At 36.0% G+C, this 16,200-nt stretch overlaps 1 protein-coding gene across 7 annotated transcripts in view; it reads left to right on the top strand.

Moving 5' to 3' along the window:
- TCF4 (transcription factor 4) overlaps nucleotides 1-16,200 on the top strand; it is a 440,264-nt gene that overhangs the window by 369,217 nt on the left and 54,847 nt on the right. For all 7 annotated transcript variants that reach the window (XM_027868757.1, XM_027868759.1, XM_027868758.1 and 4 more), the window contains 2 exons: nucleotides 6,930-7,035; nucleotides 10,353-10,486. In XM_027868757.1, coding sequence (XP_027724558.1) covers nucleotides 6,930-7,035; nucleotides 10,353-10,486 — 240 coding nt within the window. The remainder of the gene's footprint in view (nucleotides 1-6,929; nucleotides 7,036-10,352; nucleotides 10,487-16,200) is intronic.

Genomic DNA, 16,200 nt, shown 5'->3' with positions numbered 1-16,200 from the left:
TCTCTCTCTCTCTCTCTCTCTCTCTCTCTCTCTCTCTCTCTCTCTCTGTCTCTTATCTGTAAAATGATGATAATCTGTAGCACCTACCCACATGGAATTATGATAATCAAATTAGATAATATATTCAAAGAGCTTTGTAAAGTTTAAAGCACTATATCAGTCACAGTTATCATTATTATTATTAATTGGGGAGAGAGGGAAAGTATGTATTTTTTAGCAGCCACATCACACTATTGACTCATGGAGCTAGCAGTCCTGCACACACTGTCTTTCTTTCATGAGTAAGCAGATTAGGGACTTTGTGGAGAGGAGAAAGTAGGATCCCCCTACCTAATGTAGTTGGGTGCTCAGATCAACTGATGAGTATTATGTGGATGGTTGGGATGTTGTGGAAAAACTGCCTCTGCTGTTGTAGGTAGAGTCAGGACAAGACATTTGTGAAGTTTTAAGACCAGTTTTCAAAATCATGTTCACTATATATTACTCTCAGCTGAAGGATATGAGTTTTAACTGTAATGCATGTGACTAGATTTATCACTAAGGATCTTATGGGCAAATCTCTCAAGACTTGCTTGCAGTTGCACCAGATTTAGGCTCATAATCTAATTGTAAGTTCTCAAGTTCATAATAATTCTACCCTTGGAAATAGTTATAAAGGATGAATGGCTCCTGATTATGTCCCCAGTTAGAGTGACCACAATGGGCTGGTAGGTTCTAACTCTGTACTAGAAAAATCCTGCACCCCTGGGCCATGCACAAAGGAAAGCAAGGAATGCCAAAGACAAGGTCAACCACAGGTACTTATAAGAAATGAGGTTAGATCAGTCATATGCCATCTTTAACAATAAAAGGACATGTTTAGAAATGGATGCCAGTAGCACTGAACGAAAGTACTAAAGAAGGACAAGAGAGGGACTGAGAATTGCCAATTTCTCCATATGTACCTGGGTGTTTCTGTTTGTTTTTGTTTTTTCATTCAGAGCTTGAGTACCTACCATAAAAAAATATATAATCTTGTATTATGCTGCTTGTACCTTTAGCTTTCACTTCTCAGGTCTTCCCTTGGAAGCTGCCACCACAGTAGTGCTTCCTCATATATCCTGGACAAAGCCCCACTACCTCCTCTGTCTGTCTCTTGTCTCTGTCTCTATGTCTCTGCCTATCATCTCTATTTCTTTCTCCCTTCTCCCCCCCCACTAAACTTTTCTCCCTTTCCTCCCCCCTCCCTCTCTCCCCTACATTTCTCCTTTTCCTTTCTTTCTCTCTCTCCCTCCCTCTCCGTCTCCCTCTTCTCATTAGCTTCGCCTTTTCCCAAACTGAGAAGAAATATAACTCTCTGGACCTGTGGTAACTTAGGCCCCCTTACAAGGCAGTCAAACCAAGACTTGCCAGAAGGACTGGTGCACTATCAATGAAATGCACAGGGCCGTGTGGAATAGTGGCCTACTAGAACTGACCTTGAAATTAGGAAGATCTAGGCAGAAATCTTGCCTCTGACACCTACTGCCTATATAATCCTGGGCAAATCACATAATTTGAGGAAAAGGACATTGACCTCAGTTGTTGAGGAAATCCATTACCTGAAACTTCTTATACTTGTGAAATCATAGGTCTGATTTTTTTTTGTTTTTTAGGTCTTATTTTAAAAAAAAATCAGTGATATATACATTTGAGGCCCACTATCCCCATCCGAAACTAGGTTGGCAGAATTCTAGCCTATTCCATGAACCCAGAAAATCTCTGCTCCCAGCTCTCCCAAATGCATGGTATCTGAGAAGCACATTGCTCCTCAGAGTTTACCCTTTTTCATACACTTCCCACCCCAATTAAACCTTCCTGTTAGAGTTTATTTAAAGACTATACAAACTATATGTGACTCAGAAATATATTTCAATAAGATTTCTATAAAATGCACAAAATAACGACTAAAGGTCTTTTTGAGGGGGGTTGTGGTTCTGTCACCTCTTACGTTGCTTATACCTCCTTTAAAATATCTTGCATCTGGGTATTATGGAAAGATCTAACTCTGGAATCACAGGATGGGGTGAAATCCTACCTTTGCCATTAACTCTTTGTGGCACATTTGAAAAACAACTTACATGGCCCAAAATTTCCTATTTGTAAAATGAAGGGATTGGATAGTTGGCTTCTGAGGACTCTTCCAGCTCTAGGTTTCATGAACATGAATTTTATTAAACCTATCAATAGTGATGCCTGACATTTATATAATGCTTTCTGGTTTGCAAAGACTTTACATACATTATCTCATTTAATCTTTACCCTAACTCATTGAAGTAGGTGCTATTGTTATCTGCCTCTCACAGATAAGGAAACTGAGGCAAGCTGAGGTTAAGTGACTTACTTGCTCAGGAGCACACAGCTGGTAAATATCTGATGTGATGATATTCGAACACATGTCCCTGATTCTTAAGTCCAACAATTCTATCCAGTTCTCTGTGCCACATATTCCCAGAAGGGAAGAAATAGTGCATCATCATTTCATAGCAGTCAAAATCTGTTTCGCTAAGGGTATAAGGCTGGAATCTAGGCATCTGCCTTTGCCACCAAAGTAGCCTCACAACTTTAAGAGAAATCACTTCATCTTTTTTTTTTTTTTGCTTTTTTTTTTTGGTGAGGCAATCAGGGTTAAGTGATTTGCCCAGAGTCACACAGCTAGTAAGTGTTAAATATCTGAGGCTGGATTTGAACTCAGGTCCTCCTGACTCCAAAGTCAGAGCTGTATTCACTGTGCCATCTAGCTGCCCCTGAAATCACTTCATCTTTCTGGCCTTCTGACTGTAAAATAAGGAATTTGGACTAGATAATCTCTAAGGACTACATCAACTAGCTTTCAATGTCATTCTTTAAAATGTTTACTAGGACAGGCATGACTCAACTTCAGTTTAAGGTAGATAGCTTTTGAAATGGGTAAACTGCAACTTAGAGATGGAAGGTAGATAAATCTGAGCCTGTGCTATTGAAAACAGGACATTCTGAGAATATTTGGAAAGTCCCATGCTTTCTCTGACTTTATCATCACAGTGAAAAATGGTGAGATCTGAATTTGGCAAAAGCATCCAAAAAAAATCAGAAATTAGATAGTACGTATAACGTGAATAATAGTAATTCTGTCATTTATAGAGTGGATGAATATTGATGGATTTTAGTCTTAGCAAGCTTATTCTCACAAAGGGAATTCATAAATAAGTGGTAATAGGTAACTTCTACTTTTAAAAGACTTCAGTTAGCCATGGGCTTCCCCATTCCACCCAGAGGAAGTAGCAGTAAATAACCTTGAAAGAAAATAAAAGGAAGCAACTATTTTAAAATGTTGTCAAATGATGTTTTAGCTAAAATATTATGTGTATGCATGTTTTATGTATATTTTAGGGAACTTTGATCAAAGTAAACTGTATTATCTAAAAGACCCTAACCTTTTTAAAATACTTTAGGTAGCATGTACTTTTTGCACACTTTTAAAGGATAAGATTATTTAATAGTCTGGATGAGAATTTGCCAGCTTTCAGAAGATGATAGTGCCTCATCCTTTTGATGAATTCATACCTAAAAACCAAATGCACCTCAGACTTTTTTGTCAGTGAATAAAGATCACTGATATTACAGTTTTATAACATTACAGTTACATTCAAATTCTTAATATCAAAACGATTTCATTTTCAATTCTATTTTTTTTTCAGAAATATGTGGTTTATTTCAGCTTTTAAAACTAGCATCAAGCACTCTCCTAAAAACAATTGCTCCTAAAAAGAATTTTTTATTAGTTGCTTACAAGGAAGTCTCAAGTAAATGACTGTTAGTTTTGCTTGACAGCACTTTAGTAGGATTCTGATTTTTTTATGAATTTTAGTTGTTTGGAGTGGCATAGGGAATCTCCTAGTTTTAGATTTTATTCTTTGGCTCTCATAACTGTTCTTCAAAAAGATTTTCCTTTTTCTTTGGCACAGTGGAATTGGTAATTGGGTCTTTAACGAATGACTGTTTATGCATAATGTCATACAATCTAAAAATCTAATTCACAGACCACAAAATATAGAACTTATTTCTTTTCTTTTGAAAATCTCTGTCCTGAAAACTGTATTGGTTTTTTATGACATACCTGACACCTCCCGATTTTTAAGACCATCATGACGCATCCATACCACTTATTTGATGTATGTCAATCGGTCGGCATTTCTGTGTGTGCATATTCTCCTGTATCTGTCTATGGGGACATCATTCTGACATCCTAAACCCCATATTAATGCTTGGTTTGTGGCTAATGATGCTCTGAGATAAATCTATACATTTTTTATGGTGTTCATTAGATGTGTACTGAAAAAAAGAACAGAAGCTTCTTAGTAACACTGCAATAAGCCTTTTATTGGTGGATTCCTCTTTCCTTTCACTGTGACCTGTGAATATCAGAATAGGCTCACTGCCAATTTTGTGATCTGCTGTTCGCTTCAAAATGGAGGCAGGAAGGTATCCATTTTCATCAAGAAGATGACAGTGTTTCAGTCCTCCAGACCATCTGGAGAGAGGAACTTTTTAAGCAGAAGAAAATGGGAACTTTTAAAAAATTATATTTAGTAAGAAAGAAAAGGGGGAGGGAAAAAAATTTAAAAGTTAAACTATATCTTAGGAGTTCATGATTGTCTAGTATGCTGTCCTGTTTAGTTGAAACATAAACAAGAAAATACACAGGCTATTTTTACAAAGAACTAGTACCCAAAGCCTCTGGAGTAATAGTAAACAAATGTAAGTAAATTAGTTTTTTGGCACACTTGTTAAGTTTATTGCACACACAAATATAATAAGTACAAGAAAAAGAGATTCCCCCCCCCGATGCACGCATTGTGTGTTGGTGGTCTTATGTAGATCCAGACTTTTAATGGCCCTTTTCATGCATCTCTGCAAAGAGCTCGCACCATGAGAATTTAATATCCCAAGATATGTTTATGATTTTCAGTGGTCTTGATAGTGTTGTTCTCTAGGTTTCCCTTCCCCGCCCCCTTCTTTTTGAGAACAAAGAGTTTGCTTGAAGGGTGGGGTAAATGCAGAGCTTAGTCCATAGCTTTTATTTTTTTCTTTAACATTTATGTGAACTCTCTGCTTCTAAGCAATAATGACAACAATAATAAAAACAATAAAAATATCATATTATAAACACTTAGATATTTTCAGTTTTCTAATATCCCAAGACCACATTGTAGATGTTATACAGAATATCTATAGTTGTAAAGGAATTGGCAAAAGATGCATTGATACTCTTGTCTTAGACTGGGAAGTATCTTACCTGGTTTTTGTTTTTCAAAGCTTTAAACATTTTTTTTTCCACATAAATACAAGGCCTTTATTTTTTTCCTCTTTTTCTCTTTGTATTGCATTGGAATCATTGTTTCATGTTATGAGCTGGTTTAGAACTAAAAAAGGCAGAAATGGAACATTTCAAAAACTGGAGAATTGTATAGCAGAAAGTAGGCATAGACCAACATCTCACTCTGTATACCAGATAAGGTCAAAATGGGTACATGATTTAGATATAAAGGGAATTACCGTAAGCAGATTACGAGATCAAGGAATAGTTTACCTGTCAAATCTAGAATTTATGACCAAACAAGAAATAGAGTACATTATGAAATGCAAAATGGATAATTTTGATTACATTAAATTAAAAAGGTTCTATACAAACAAAACCAATGCAACCAAGATATTAGAAGGAAAGAAGAAAGGTGGGGAACAATTTTTACAGCCAGTGTTTCTGCTAAAGGCCTCATTTCTCAAATATATAGAGAATTGATTCAAAGTTATAAGAATACAAGTCATTCCCCTTTTGATAAATAGTCAAAGGATATAAACAGGTAGTTTTCAGATGAATAAATTAAAGCTATCTATAGCCATCTGAAAAAAATGCTCTAAATCACTATTGATTGGAGAAATGCAAATCAAAACAACTCTGAAGTACCATCTCACACCTATCGGATTGGCTAATATGACAGAAAAGGAAACTGATAAATGTTAGAGAAGATGTGGGAAAATTTGGAACACTATTTGGTGGAATTGTGAACTGATCCAACCATTCTGGAGAACAATTTGTAACTATGCCCAAAGGACTATAAAACTATGCACACCCTTTGATCCAGCAATACCACCACTAGGTCTGTATCTCAAAGAGATCATAAAAAAAGGGGAAAGACTCACATGTACAAAAATATTTATAGTAGCTCTTTTCTGGTGTCACGGAATTGGAAATTGGGGAATGGCCAAACAAGATGTGGTATATGAATGTAAGGGAATACTATTGTGCTATAAAGAAATGATGAGCAGATGGATTTCAGAAAAACCTGGAAAAACTTACATGAACTGTTGCTGAGTGAAGTGAACAGAACCAGGAGAACATTGTACATAGTAGCAGCAACATTGTGTGATGATCAGCTACAGTAGACTTAGCTCTTCTCCCCAATACAGTGGTCAAAGACTGTTCCAAAAGATTCATGATGGAAAAATGCTATTCAAATCCAGAGAAAGAACTATGGAGTCTGAATGCAGATCTAAGCATACTAGTTTCATTTTTTTTTGTTTTTTTTTTCTTTCTTGTGGTTTTTCCCTTTTCTTGTGATTCTTCTTTTACAACATTACTAATGTGGAAATATGTTTAACATGATTGTACATGTATAACCTATATCAGATTGCTTGCTGTCTTAGGGAGGGAGGAGCAGGGGATGAGAGAGAGGGAGAAAAATTTGGAACTCAAAATCTTAAAAAAATACACGTTGAAAACTCTTTGCATGTAGTTGAAAAAATATAATCCCATCAAGTAGGGAAAAAATAGAACATTTCATTGCTACTTCTTGTTTCTTACACAATAGCATACCTTGTAATACTTGAGTCATCACAGGAAACAAACTAAATTAGTCCTTGTTCTCTAGGTTTATGCCCCGTCAGCGAGCACTGCCGACTACAATAGGGATTCACCAGGTTATCCATCTTCAAAACCAGCAGCCAGCACTTTTCCTAGCTCCTTCTTCATGCAAGGTAAGAAACTACTTTTCAAGGAAAAACCACTTAGCAATTCGTGTTATTCTGACTGAACTCTTACCGGATTTTCACTCTGAGTGTATTTGCCACAGAAATGGACAAACCAGGCAGTGCTCTTTCCTAAGAAGTGTGACAGCAGTAACAAGATCGAACCTTTCTTATGGTTCTGAACATCAGTTTGAGGGTTCACCAGAAGTATTGCATACTAGGTTCAGAACTTGTTTTAGACTATAGAAATTTTGTTAGTCAGCCATATCTACTTGTCATGCGTAACCCTTTCTCCTTGGTTTTGTCTGACCTTGCCTTACCAAGGCTTCATGGGGTTTTCTATCTCATTTTCCCTTCTGTTGGCAAAAATGCTTTCCAGTGTAGAAGAGACAGATTGTAGGAAGAAGAACTGTGCTGATGTCACCATCCTTCAAGCTGTAAAGAAGGCAGCAGTGAAAGGATCCCTTTGATAATGTGGTGTCACTTTTCCCAGATAAGAGCAGACAGATTCAGTTAGGATTACTATCACTTTTAACTTGTTCCCACTCCATTTGAAGTTTTGTCTTTTCCAATCCAATTACAAATTTAATATTATTTTGGTACTTCAGAGATCCATGATTTTGTCAGAGGGGGTACTCCCTCAGCTAATGGAAAGTCACAATGCTCTCTTCATGAGTCATTGTGATAAAAAAACAAACAGAAACAAAACAAAAAAAAATTCATCCTTTAGTGGCCAGTATTTTGGTGATAGGTCTCTAAACTGTTGTAGGCTGGTCCTTTAATGACATGTACATAATCTGTTGCTGGACCATATTTGAAGCCTTTCCAACTTTGCAGTACTTGTTGGACCACTGGCATAGCTTCCTGGAGCCTGGCTTCACCTCCATTGCATACCCAGTGAAGGAATTGTCATGATACCCAGTACAAATTAGTCCAATTGGTCCCTGTTGATTGATGTTGACATTTAAAGTGAGATACTGAAGAACTCCCCATCCTGTTTTCTAAAGACAAGCAGAGTACCTGCCTTTTAATGGCAGCTTTTTGCTACTTGTGTCTTGTCCTAGTGGCAAAATTGAATTATCTCAGTTGGTGTTTTCATCTCTTTAGAGTCAGGTAGCACTCTGCTACACATAATGTCCATCATTCCATCGGGTCCACCATTTCCTTTTTCAAGTAACAGAAAGAAATTATGCTATCCATGGTTGGGAAAACAGTTCCTAGCGATGGATTTGTACATTAACTAGACTTTTATGTACCCAAGTCATTGACAAAAAGGTTTTCTCCATTCTGCTTTTAGGGGAATGACCTGCTTGCATCATCCAAGCCAAAGGAGGAATATTAGATAGATTATTACTAATAATAGTTTCCTAATTATATGGAGATAAGGCAAAATATGGGAGCAAATATTTTATCTTTATAGAACTAAAAATGACATAATGATTTGATTCTAAAAGTTAACATTTATCATTTCATTTACACAATTTATTTGCCCAGAATATAGAAATATTTTCCTATTTTTTAAAAAGCAACATTATGGCAAGATCACAAGAGTATGAAAAATATTAACTTGCTGTGAAAAGCAATACATATGTAAAATATGTATTTTTATGAGTCTGCATTGAGCAGAATTTTCTAAGATAAGAAACCCTAAATAGATTTTAATTGCTACATAGTGCATCTCATTTCAGAATGTATACAGAAGCTCTTGCTCTTTAATGTAGTCTTACAAAGTCATTTGCCATACCCATCAACCATTCATTAAAAGAATTTAGCCTTGGACTTTTAAATTAAGATAGGGATATCTACACTTCTCTAATCTAAGGACCTCTTCTATATTAAGTGAAGTATGGGCTGTATTAATCATACTTTTCCTTAATGCCATGATGGCAGATAAAGAGGAGTTGGGCTCCCTTTTTGAACAAAAAAATTAGCTCCCAAAAGTCTATAGTGAATTATTGAGTGCTGAACCTTAAGTGCTGCTGAATTGAGTACCTAGTAAGAGTTAAGATATTCTATAAGTTAGGTTGAAGCATGTTGTAGTTCTATTACCATGTCTCCTAATTTTAATCTTTTTTTTATTCTTCCAACTAAATTTCTTAAAATTTCAAAGCCATGAATGAAGTTTTCTCTGAACAGTACTTATTTAAACAAAACACATAGATTATTCTTCCAAACTGCTTGAAAACATTCCAGTTTTCAAAATTTCAACATCTAGAATTAGTACTTAAGTGAAAAGCCCTTGATGGGATATATAGTGCCCCATTCAGCTTACCTTGTAGAAGAATTAGAAGTACTGCCAATGATTAAAGCCTATTTGGAAAAACCCTCTGCAGGTTTACTGTGGAAGTAATCCAGTTGTTATGGAATCAATGCCAGCAGCATATTCAATAGTAACATAAGTTTGTCTCTCCAATCCCAGTTCTTTCTTCTGCCATCCACCCTCAAGTGTAAAAAAGACCACAGAAGCAATACCAGAAACCATAGACCATAGTAGCAAGGGAGATTTTTATATCCAAATTATAGTATAATTTCCCTAATTTGTATGAAATGAGAAAGTCCTAGGAATAAGTTTTGAATTTTGAATTAATACCAGGATCACAATACCTGACAAAAATACAAAATGGAGTTTTCAACCATTTTGCCACCCCATATTTTTAAAAAATCCATTCCTCTTAAAATATTAAAAAGAATATCTTCTGTTTAAGATATATATGTCTTAAGTTGTGCTTCTGCTGAAAACCTAACATCTTTACAAAAACCCCCAAACCCACTGAGAAGCATATGTACTCTAGAGATTTTTACCCTTTCCTATTATACCACATAGTAATTCCAAGATTTTTTCCATATACTTTGTATATTATAGATCTGAAATCCAACCTCTTAAGTCAAATAACCATTTGTTTACTTTTAACATTTGTAAAATTGCCAAGTGTGTAATGTATCAAGTATTTTTAGCTAAAAATATTCGTCCCAAAATATAGCAGCAGTTATCATAGGAAAAAGGGTGAAGGAGTTGCCAAGAAACTTTTATTTAACATTAGATATCCTGCTAACTTGACATAATTCAATATGAAATTGTGTTCCATTTCTCTCTCTTCAACTTGGTTTTCAACTGAGGACTTGTCATTTATTGTTCACTGTTTTCAGCTGCTAGGTAATTGAACACCATATTCTTAATGCTATGTCTTCTAGTATAATCAACCAACCAGCATAAGGATAAATGAAGTGCATTGGGACAGTTATTTTTAAGTTCATGAGACAAACACTATTCTTGAAGCCAGTTTCAAGGCCTTCAGGGAAGCCACCATTTTCTTTGTCCTTTGCAGATGGCCATCACAGCAGTGACCCTTGGAGCTCCTCCAGTGGGATGAATCAGCCTGGCTACGGAGGAATGTTGGGCAATTCTTCTCATATTCCACAGTCTAGCAGCTACTGCAGCTTGCATCCACATGAACGTTTGGTAAGGCTGTTTTTTTGTATAATGGAGATAAGAAAGCCAGTTGCCTGATTATCTTACCCTCTCATTTTACAAACATAGGCATAAGGTCTAGGGGGTTATCTTCATCCTTGAGATCTTTAAGAAAGGATATCCAAGCATCAGCCCTTTAGACTAGAGACTGCACTGGAAGAAATCATTTCTTTAGATCCTTCCTAGATCTAAGAAACTATGATTTTTCCTAGTCATCTTTTTTCTTATCACTTTATTCTCTTTTCCCTGAATGTATATATCCCTTTTCCTTTTATAATCTTAATTATTTTTGTTCCATGTTTTCTTTATGTGTCCTGAATCACTAGTATCATTATTAAAGGAGGTCCAATTGGTGATGAAGTCATAGTGAGCACAAATTAGACATGTGGGTTTAATATGTTATCATATATGATCAAAAGTGATGGACTTTTTTTCCTCTCCACCACCCTGACCACTACCTTATATTACATTTATATTTTTGTCACCGTTAGACTGTAGTCTGATCTGGTTTCTTTCCTTCTTCAAGAACCCAGAATTTGTAATGATAATTCAGTCTCTCTGTTAGAGAAAAAAGTGCTACTAGATACCAAAGCTAGATTTGGTATTAATGTAAGAGTAGTCACTATGAATTCTCCTGTTAATGTAGCGTAATTTTAAAAGTTTATTGACACTCTCAAGCTTATAAATCCAATACTTCCACGAATCTGTGCTCTTATTGAATGCGGGTATTCCCCCAGTGTTGCAGGTCACAACCCAGCCATGCCTACCAAGCCAATGCTACTCTCATTCATATTTTCCCATAAATTACAAAGCTTCACAATTTAAGCATTGAAAAGGTCCTCAGCTTCAATATAATGCAACGCAATATATGTAAGGGATCCTCATTATAACATGTCATACAAGTGGTCATCTGGTCTCTGTTTAAAGAACTCCAAGAAGGATGAACCCACCACCTCTTGGGGCAGACTGTTCTACTTTTAGACAGCTCTAATTGTTACAGTTTTTCTTCATATGAAGCCTCAATTTGTCTCTTTGCAACTTGTACTTCGGTTCTGCCCTCTTGGTCAGAGAACAAATCTAATTGCCCCTAACCCCAAGTCTTTTTCTTTTCCAAGCAAAACATGTTCCTTTTCTTCAACTAATCTTTATATGACATGGACACAAGACCCTTCACCAATCTTGGTTGCACTTCTCTGCGCAATTTAGAATTTATCAACGTCTCTTTTGAGCTCCATCACTCAGAAGTGAAGCTCATACTCCAGATGAGGTCTGATGAAGACTGAGAACATGACTACCACCTCCCTATTCTTGCAGGCTCTGCTTCTCTTAATTCAGCCCAAGATTACATTAGCTTTTTTGGCTTCCACATCTCATTTCAGACTTACTGAAACTTGCTGTCCACTGAAACTCTCATATCTTTTTTTCAGAACAACTGTTATCTATCCATACTTCCTCTGCCATATACTTGTGAAGTTGATTTTTTTAATACCTGAGCATTAAGACTTTTTTTATTTAAAATTCACAGAGAGGGCTACCCAACCTACTGTAGGCTGTCTTCACATTGTCCTGATGTTGCAAGTTTACAAGTGGAGCATGTGGGCTATCCAAAATTGTCCTGTGTGCTCACTATGTGTCTGGAAGGTCTGCGGTTCTGTGAATACATTTTAAAATGCTTATAGTTCACCAAGACTTTGCCAGCTCTTCATCAGTGATATGTTTTCTGATGTCTCCTCTTCTCTTTGTTCTCCCCATTTCTCCTTACACTACTTGGATTTTTTCAATTTTTTCCACAGGAACTTAATACTTGGTTCTTTTCTTTGATTCCTCCATTCTATTCCTCTAAGCTACTGCAGATACAGCCAAAGGCATGTTATCTGTATTTTGCCACCAAGAAAGCCCAGTAAATTAATATTTTTATGAGATTGTTAAATCCCTCAATACAAATCATCATTTTAATAATTGAGACTTTACTAGAGGAGCAGGGATCTCAGTAACTAAGAAGAACAATTTTCTAGTAATAAGATTTATCCTTTTTGTACTAATTTTGATCTCATCAAATTTACATGTGTAAAATCATTATACTGTCACATTTTGATATGAACCTCTGACTTAAATACCTTTACAGTAAACAGCAAATGTTTTATTTTCTAACCTCTCCCAAGGATGCCTCACCCTACCTAGAGGAGGGAACTAGGGAAGTATTACAGGGACACTGAATGGACTGGATAGATGTGAATTAACTTAATTAACTGGAGTTGCTTATCAATAGCTTTACTCTTTCTCTACCACTGCTTTCTCTTTTTCTCTGGAAATGATGATTAACAAAAGCTTTTATTATCATCAACTGAAATTTACTATTCCATATGTCCTGTAGACATTTCAGTTAAAAAGCATTGGCACTGCCTGTCTGGTTGTGATAGGGTTGGGATCTGAATCCCTAAAAGGAAGAGACCATGTCTTTGGGATCTGGACCCCAAAAAGGAAAAGCCCTAGACTTTCTCACATGGCCCAGGTCCCTGGTGTTTGCTAGGTCATCTGACCCTTCTCAGTTGATCGTTTCATTGTGGCCCTACACCAAAACCTCCAACTCTCTGTTACTTCTAACCTAGCCCAGCCTTACCTCTGGATCACACCTGGCCACTTCCCACCCTTAATTCCTTCTAGACCCCTGCTCTATTCCCACAGTCTTCTGTGTAAAAGATTCATCTTGCCTCCATTAAAGTGCTCAGATTCTTAAAATCTGGCCAATAATGCAGACCCACTAGGAATCTCGCCACCCCAGTCAGTGTTCTAATAAACCTTGTCTTTGGCTAAAAGAAGACTTGGATTGAATTCATTTGAGGCAGGACCTCTGTCGCTTACTCTTGAATTTTGGGTTCCCAGCACCCTTAGACCTCAACAGTTGGATTTTAGTCCTTGTTAACTTTCTTATTCAGTTCATTTACCCTTTCTTTTTTCTTCTTCTTTTTTCACTTCTCTTCCTCTCAGGCTCTAGGACAGAGAAAGTTAGAGTAAATTAGTTTGATGTTTGCTGACCTAACCAGGTTGTATTGTCACTGCTGCTTTCAAAAGACTGTTTTTGTTTGAAAATGCCTTCAATTGCTGATGAAAAGTATGAGTTCAAACTAAAGCTGCTGTTCTCTTCATAAGAGATGTTGCTGAGTCAAAATAATTTTACCAATTAGAAGGATAACCTTAGATAAACCCATTCCCACTATTGGTATTTAGTGGCATGTATAGTCATATATAGTCAGCACACAATATAGAGTATCATTTCTGGGCTCCACAAATTAACAAATTTCAGTAATTATGGTATAAAAATGTAAAGAAGCAAGAACTATTTCTCTGCATTCCGATGTAGTTTTCTCACTAACTTGAATAACATCAAATTATTACATCCAGTAATCAATGTAATTTCTGTGATTTAACCATCCACAATCTCTCATTGAATATACTTTTAAGAATCTGTGAAACTGATTGACAGTAATTTGAGTATGCAGTGGGAAATCAATGTCCTTTCATTTGGAAATGATGGTAGTTCCCTACATTTATTTAGTTTGTAGCCTTTGGCCAAGCCTACAATGCACCAAGTGAATCTTTTGCTGTAGTTTTCTGGGAAAATCAGGCCAAAGGAGAAGATTTTGCCTGTGTTATTTTGGTAATTGTGCATAAATGTTAGGTCTTCATTTCCAAAGGTCAAGCTCTTGAAGAGTATAATTGCTATCTTAAAAAAAAAAAAAGTCCAGTGATCTCAGTGGTAAACTACTGCTGAGGGAACTTGCTTTACCAGTGTAGACCTATTCAGTTGCTTTGCAACTGATTGCTTGGGGTACTCAAGAATTAAATTAAAGCCAGTATCTGCTAGAAGCACGTTTTGAGCCCAGGTCTTTCTGACTATGTGACTAGCTCTCCAACACTATTCTGTATTTCCTGTCAGTTACCAAATATTTTATTATAACATACTACATATATAAAAACTTTTTTTAACAAAAGAAACAAGCAATCTTTTGATACTTCAGCAACAACTTTAAGATCCTTAGTTTTCATTTTTTTCCCTATTCATACTGGAATACTACTCCCTTTACAATTCTAACTTCTAGAAGATACAAACCAAGAGAATCCTGGAGTTAATTGCTACAATAATTCAGAAATTTACAAAATAATTCAGAACTTATGTCAAATTTATTTTTCTTCTTGACTAATAATTGGCTAAACTTTAGAATGGGGTTACTGTGAAAGATTGTTGAGCCTATTATCCTGGAGGTTTTTAAAAATAGGAGAGATTCACATCTGTTTGTGATAATCTAGTCATGATCCTCAGACAATGAGATGGAAAAGTTGACCAGTCAAGGTCCATTCCAGTCCAGTGAGCCTAGAATCCTACCCTAAAGTGAGCTCTATGTGCCTTTCTCTCATTCCATTGTAACCAAAACTCTCAACCCAGTACTTGTTTTCTTTTTGTCTGGGTACAGACATCTATTATAATATCTGTCCCTGTGTTATCTGATAATGACCAAAAATGTTCCCACCAAAACCATTCACTGTCTGTGTCATTGAGAGATGGATAGAGTCCCACCACATATGGCAAAAATGAGCATCAGCTGATGGTAGGATTCAGCAGTTCACTGTTGCTTCACCTTTACCTTTTCTCCTTTAGACCAGTGTAAAGAAGATGCTCTAACTTTTCTAGTAGGCATGGCATGTAGGAGCCCCCGCAGTTAATCATTATACCCAAAATGAGGGCAGTCAGTTCTTAAAGCTTCTTAATGTCCCATATACCCTTATCTGTTTTAAAGTATTTTAATTTTAAAATTATCTTTACATAATTCTTGACAGTACTTTCATTTAAATCAAGAGTTATTAACCTTGGGTGTCTGAATTTGTTTTTTTTTTAATTTTATATAATTAGTTTCCTTTATAACCCTATGTATATTGTTTTATGCATTTGAAAACCTTTTGAGAAAGGATCGATAGACAGATGGGCTTTATCAGACTGCCAGAGGAGAACCCAACACAAAAAAAGGTTAAGAACCTCTGCCTTAAGTACATTATTTAAGAGAGAGACAAGTCTTTTGTTAGTTTCTCTCGGAATAATTTTATTAATAAAGTACTTAAAATCTAAATGTTTTATATATACTGCATTATTTCCCACACAGAAAAGTCCAGAGAGTAAATGTTCTTTCAGTACTTTAAACATCATATTAGTTCTTACTACATTTTACCATATTCAGAATGTCTGCACATTTTCTATTTGAATGAATCTATAAAAAGTCTCAATGAATTTCATACCATTATTTCATATCATTATATCTCTGTTTTATCCTACATTAAATCTAATTCTTTGAATATCTTTAAATGCTTTCTTCTCATGTTTGCCACTCACATATTCTATCCTAGTCTTTGAAGTACATACGTAATCCACCAGTATTGGTTTTTTATATTGTTCTTCTCTATCTTTCTCCTTTTTCAATCTCAAGTCCTGTCTGTACACCATCAACAACTATATTCCTGCCTTAAAGAGCCTGTGACTTGGATTTTCTGTGAGCTATATATCCATTCTATCTAGATGTGGCTCAATATGCTGCAGCCTCCATCTCTTTTTTGAAGAAAAAAAGAAGATTCCTTAGGAGATTCTGTTTACAATCCTTGTAAAACTAAACACACACACACACACACACACACACACACACACACACACACACACA

The sequence above is a fragment of the Vombatus ursinus genome, unplaced genomic scaffold (assembly GCF_900497805.2).
Source record: "Vombatus ursinus unplaced genomic scaffold, bare-nosed wombat genome assembly UNPS02014791.1, whole genome shotgun sequence".
Taxonomy (NCBI): Eukaryota; Metazoa; Chordata; class Mammalia; order Diprotodontia; family Vombatidae; genus Vombatus; species Vombatus ursinus.
Note: the sequence above shows the minus strand (reverse complement) of the source record. Positions and strands in the feature narration are given on the sequence as shown.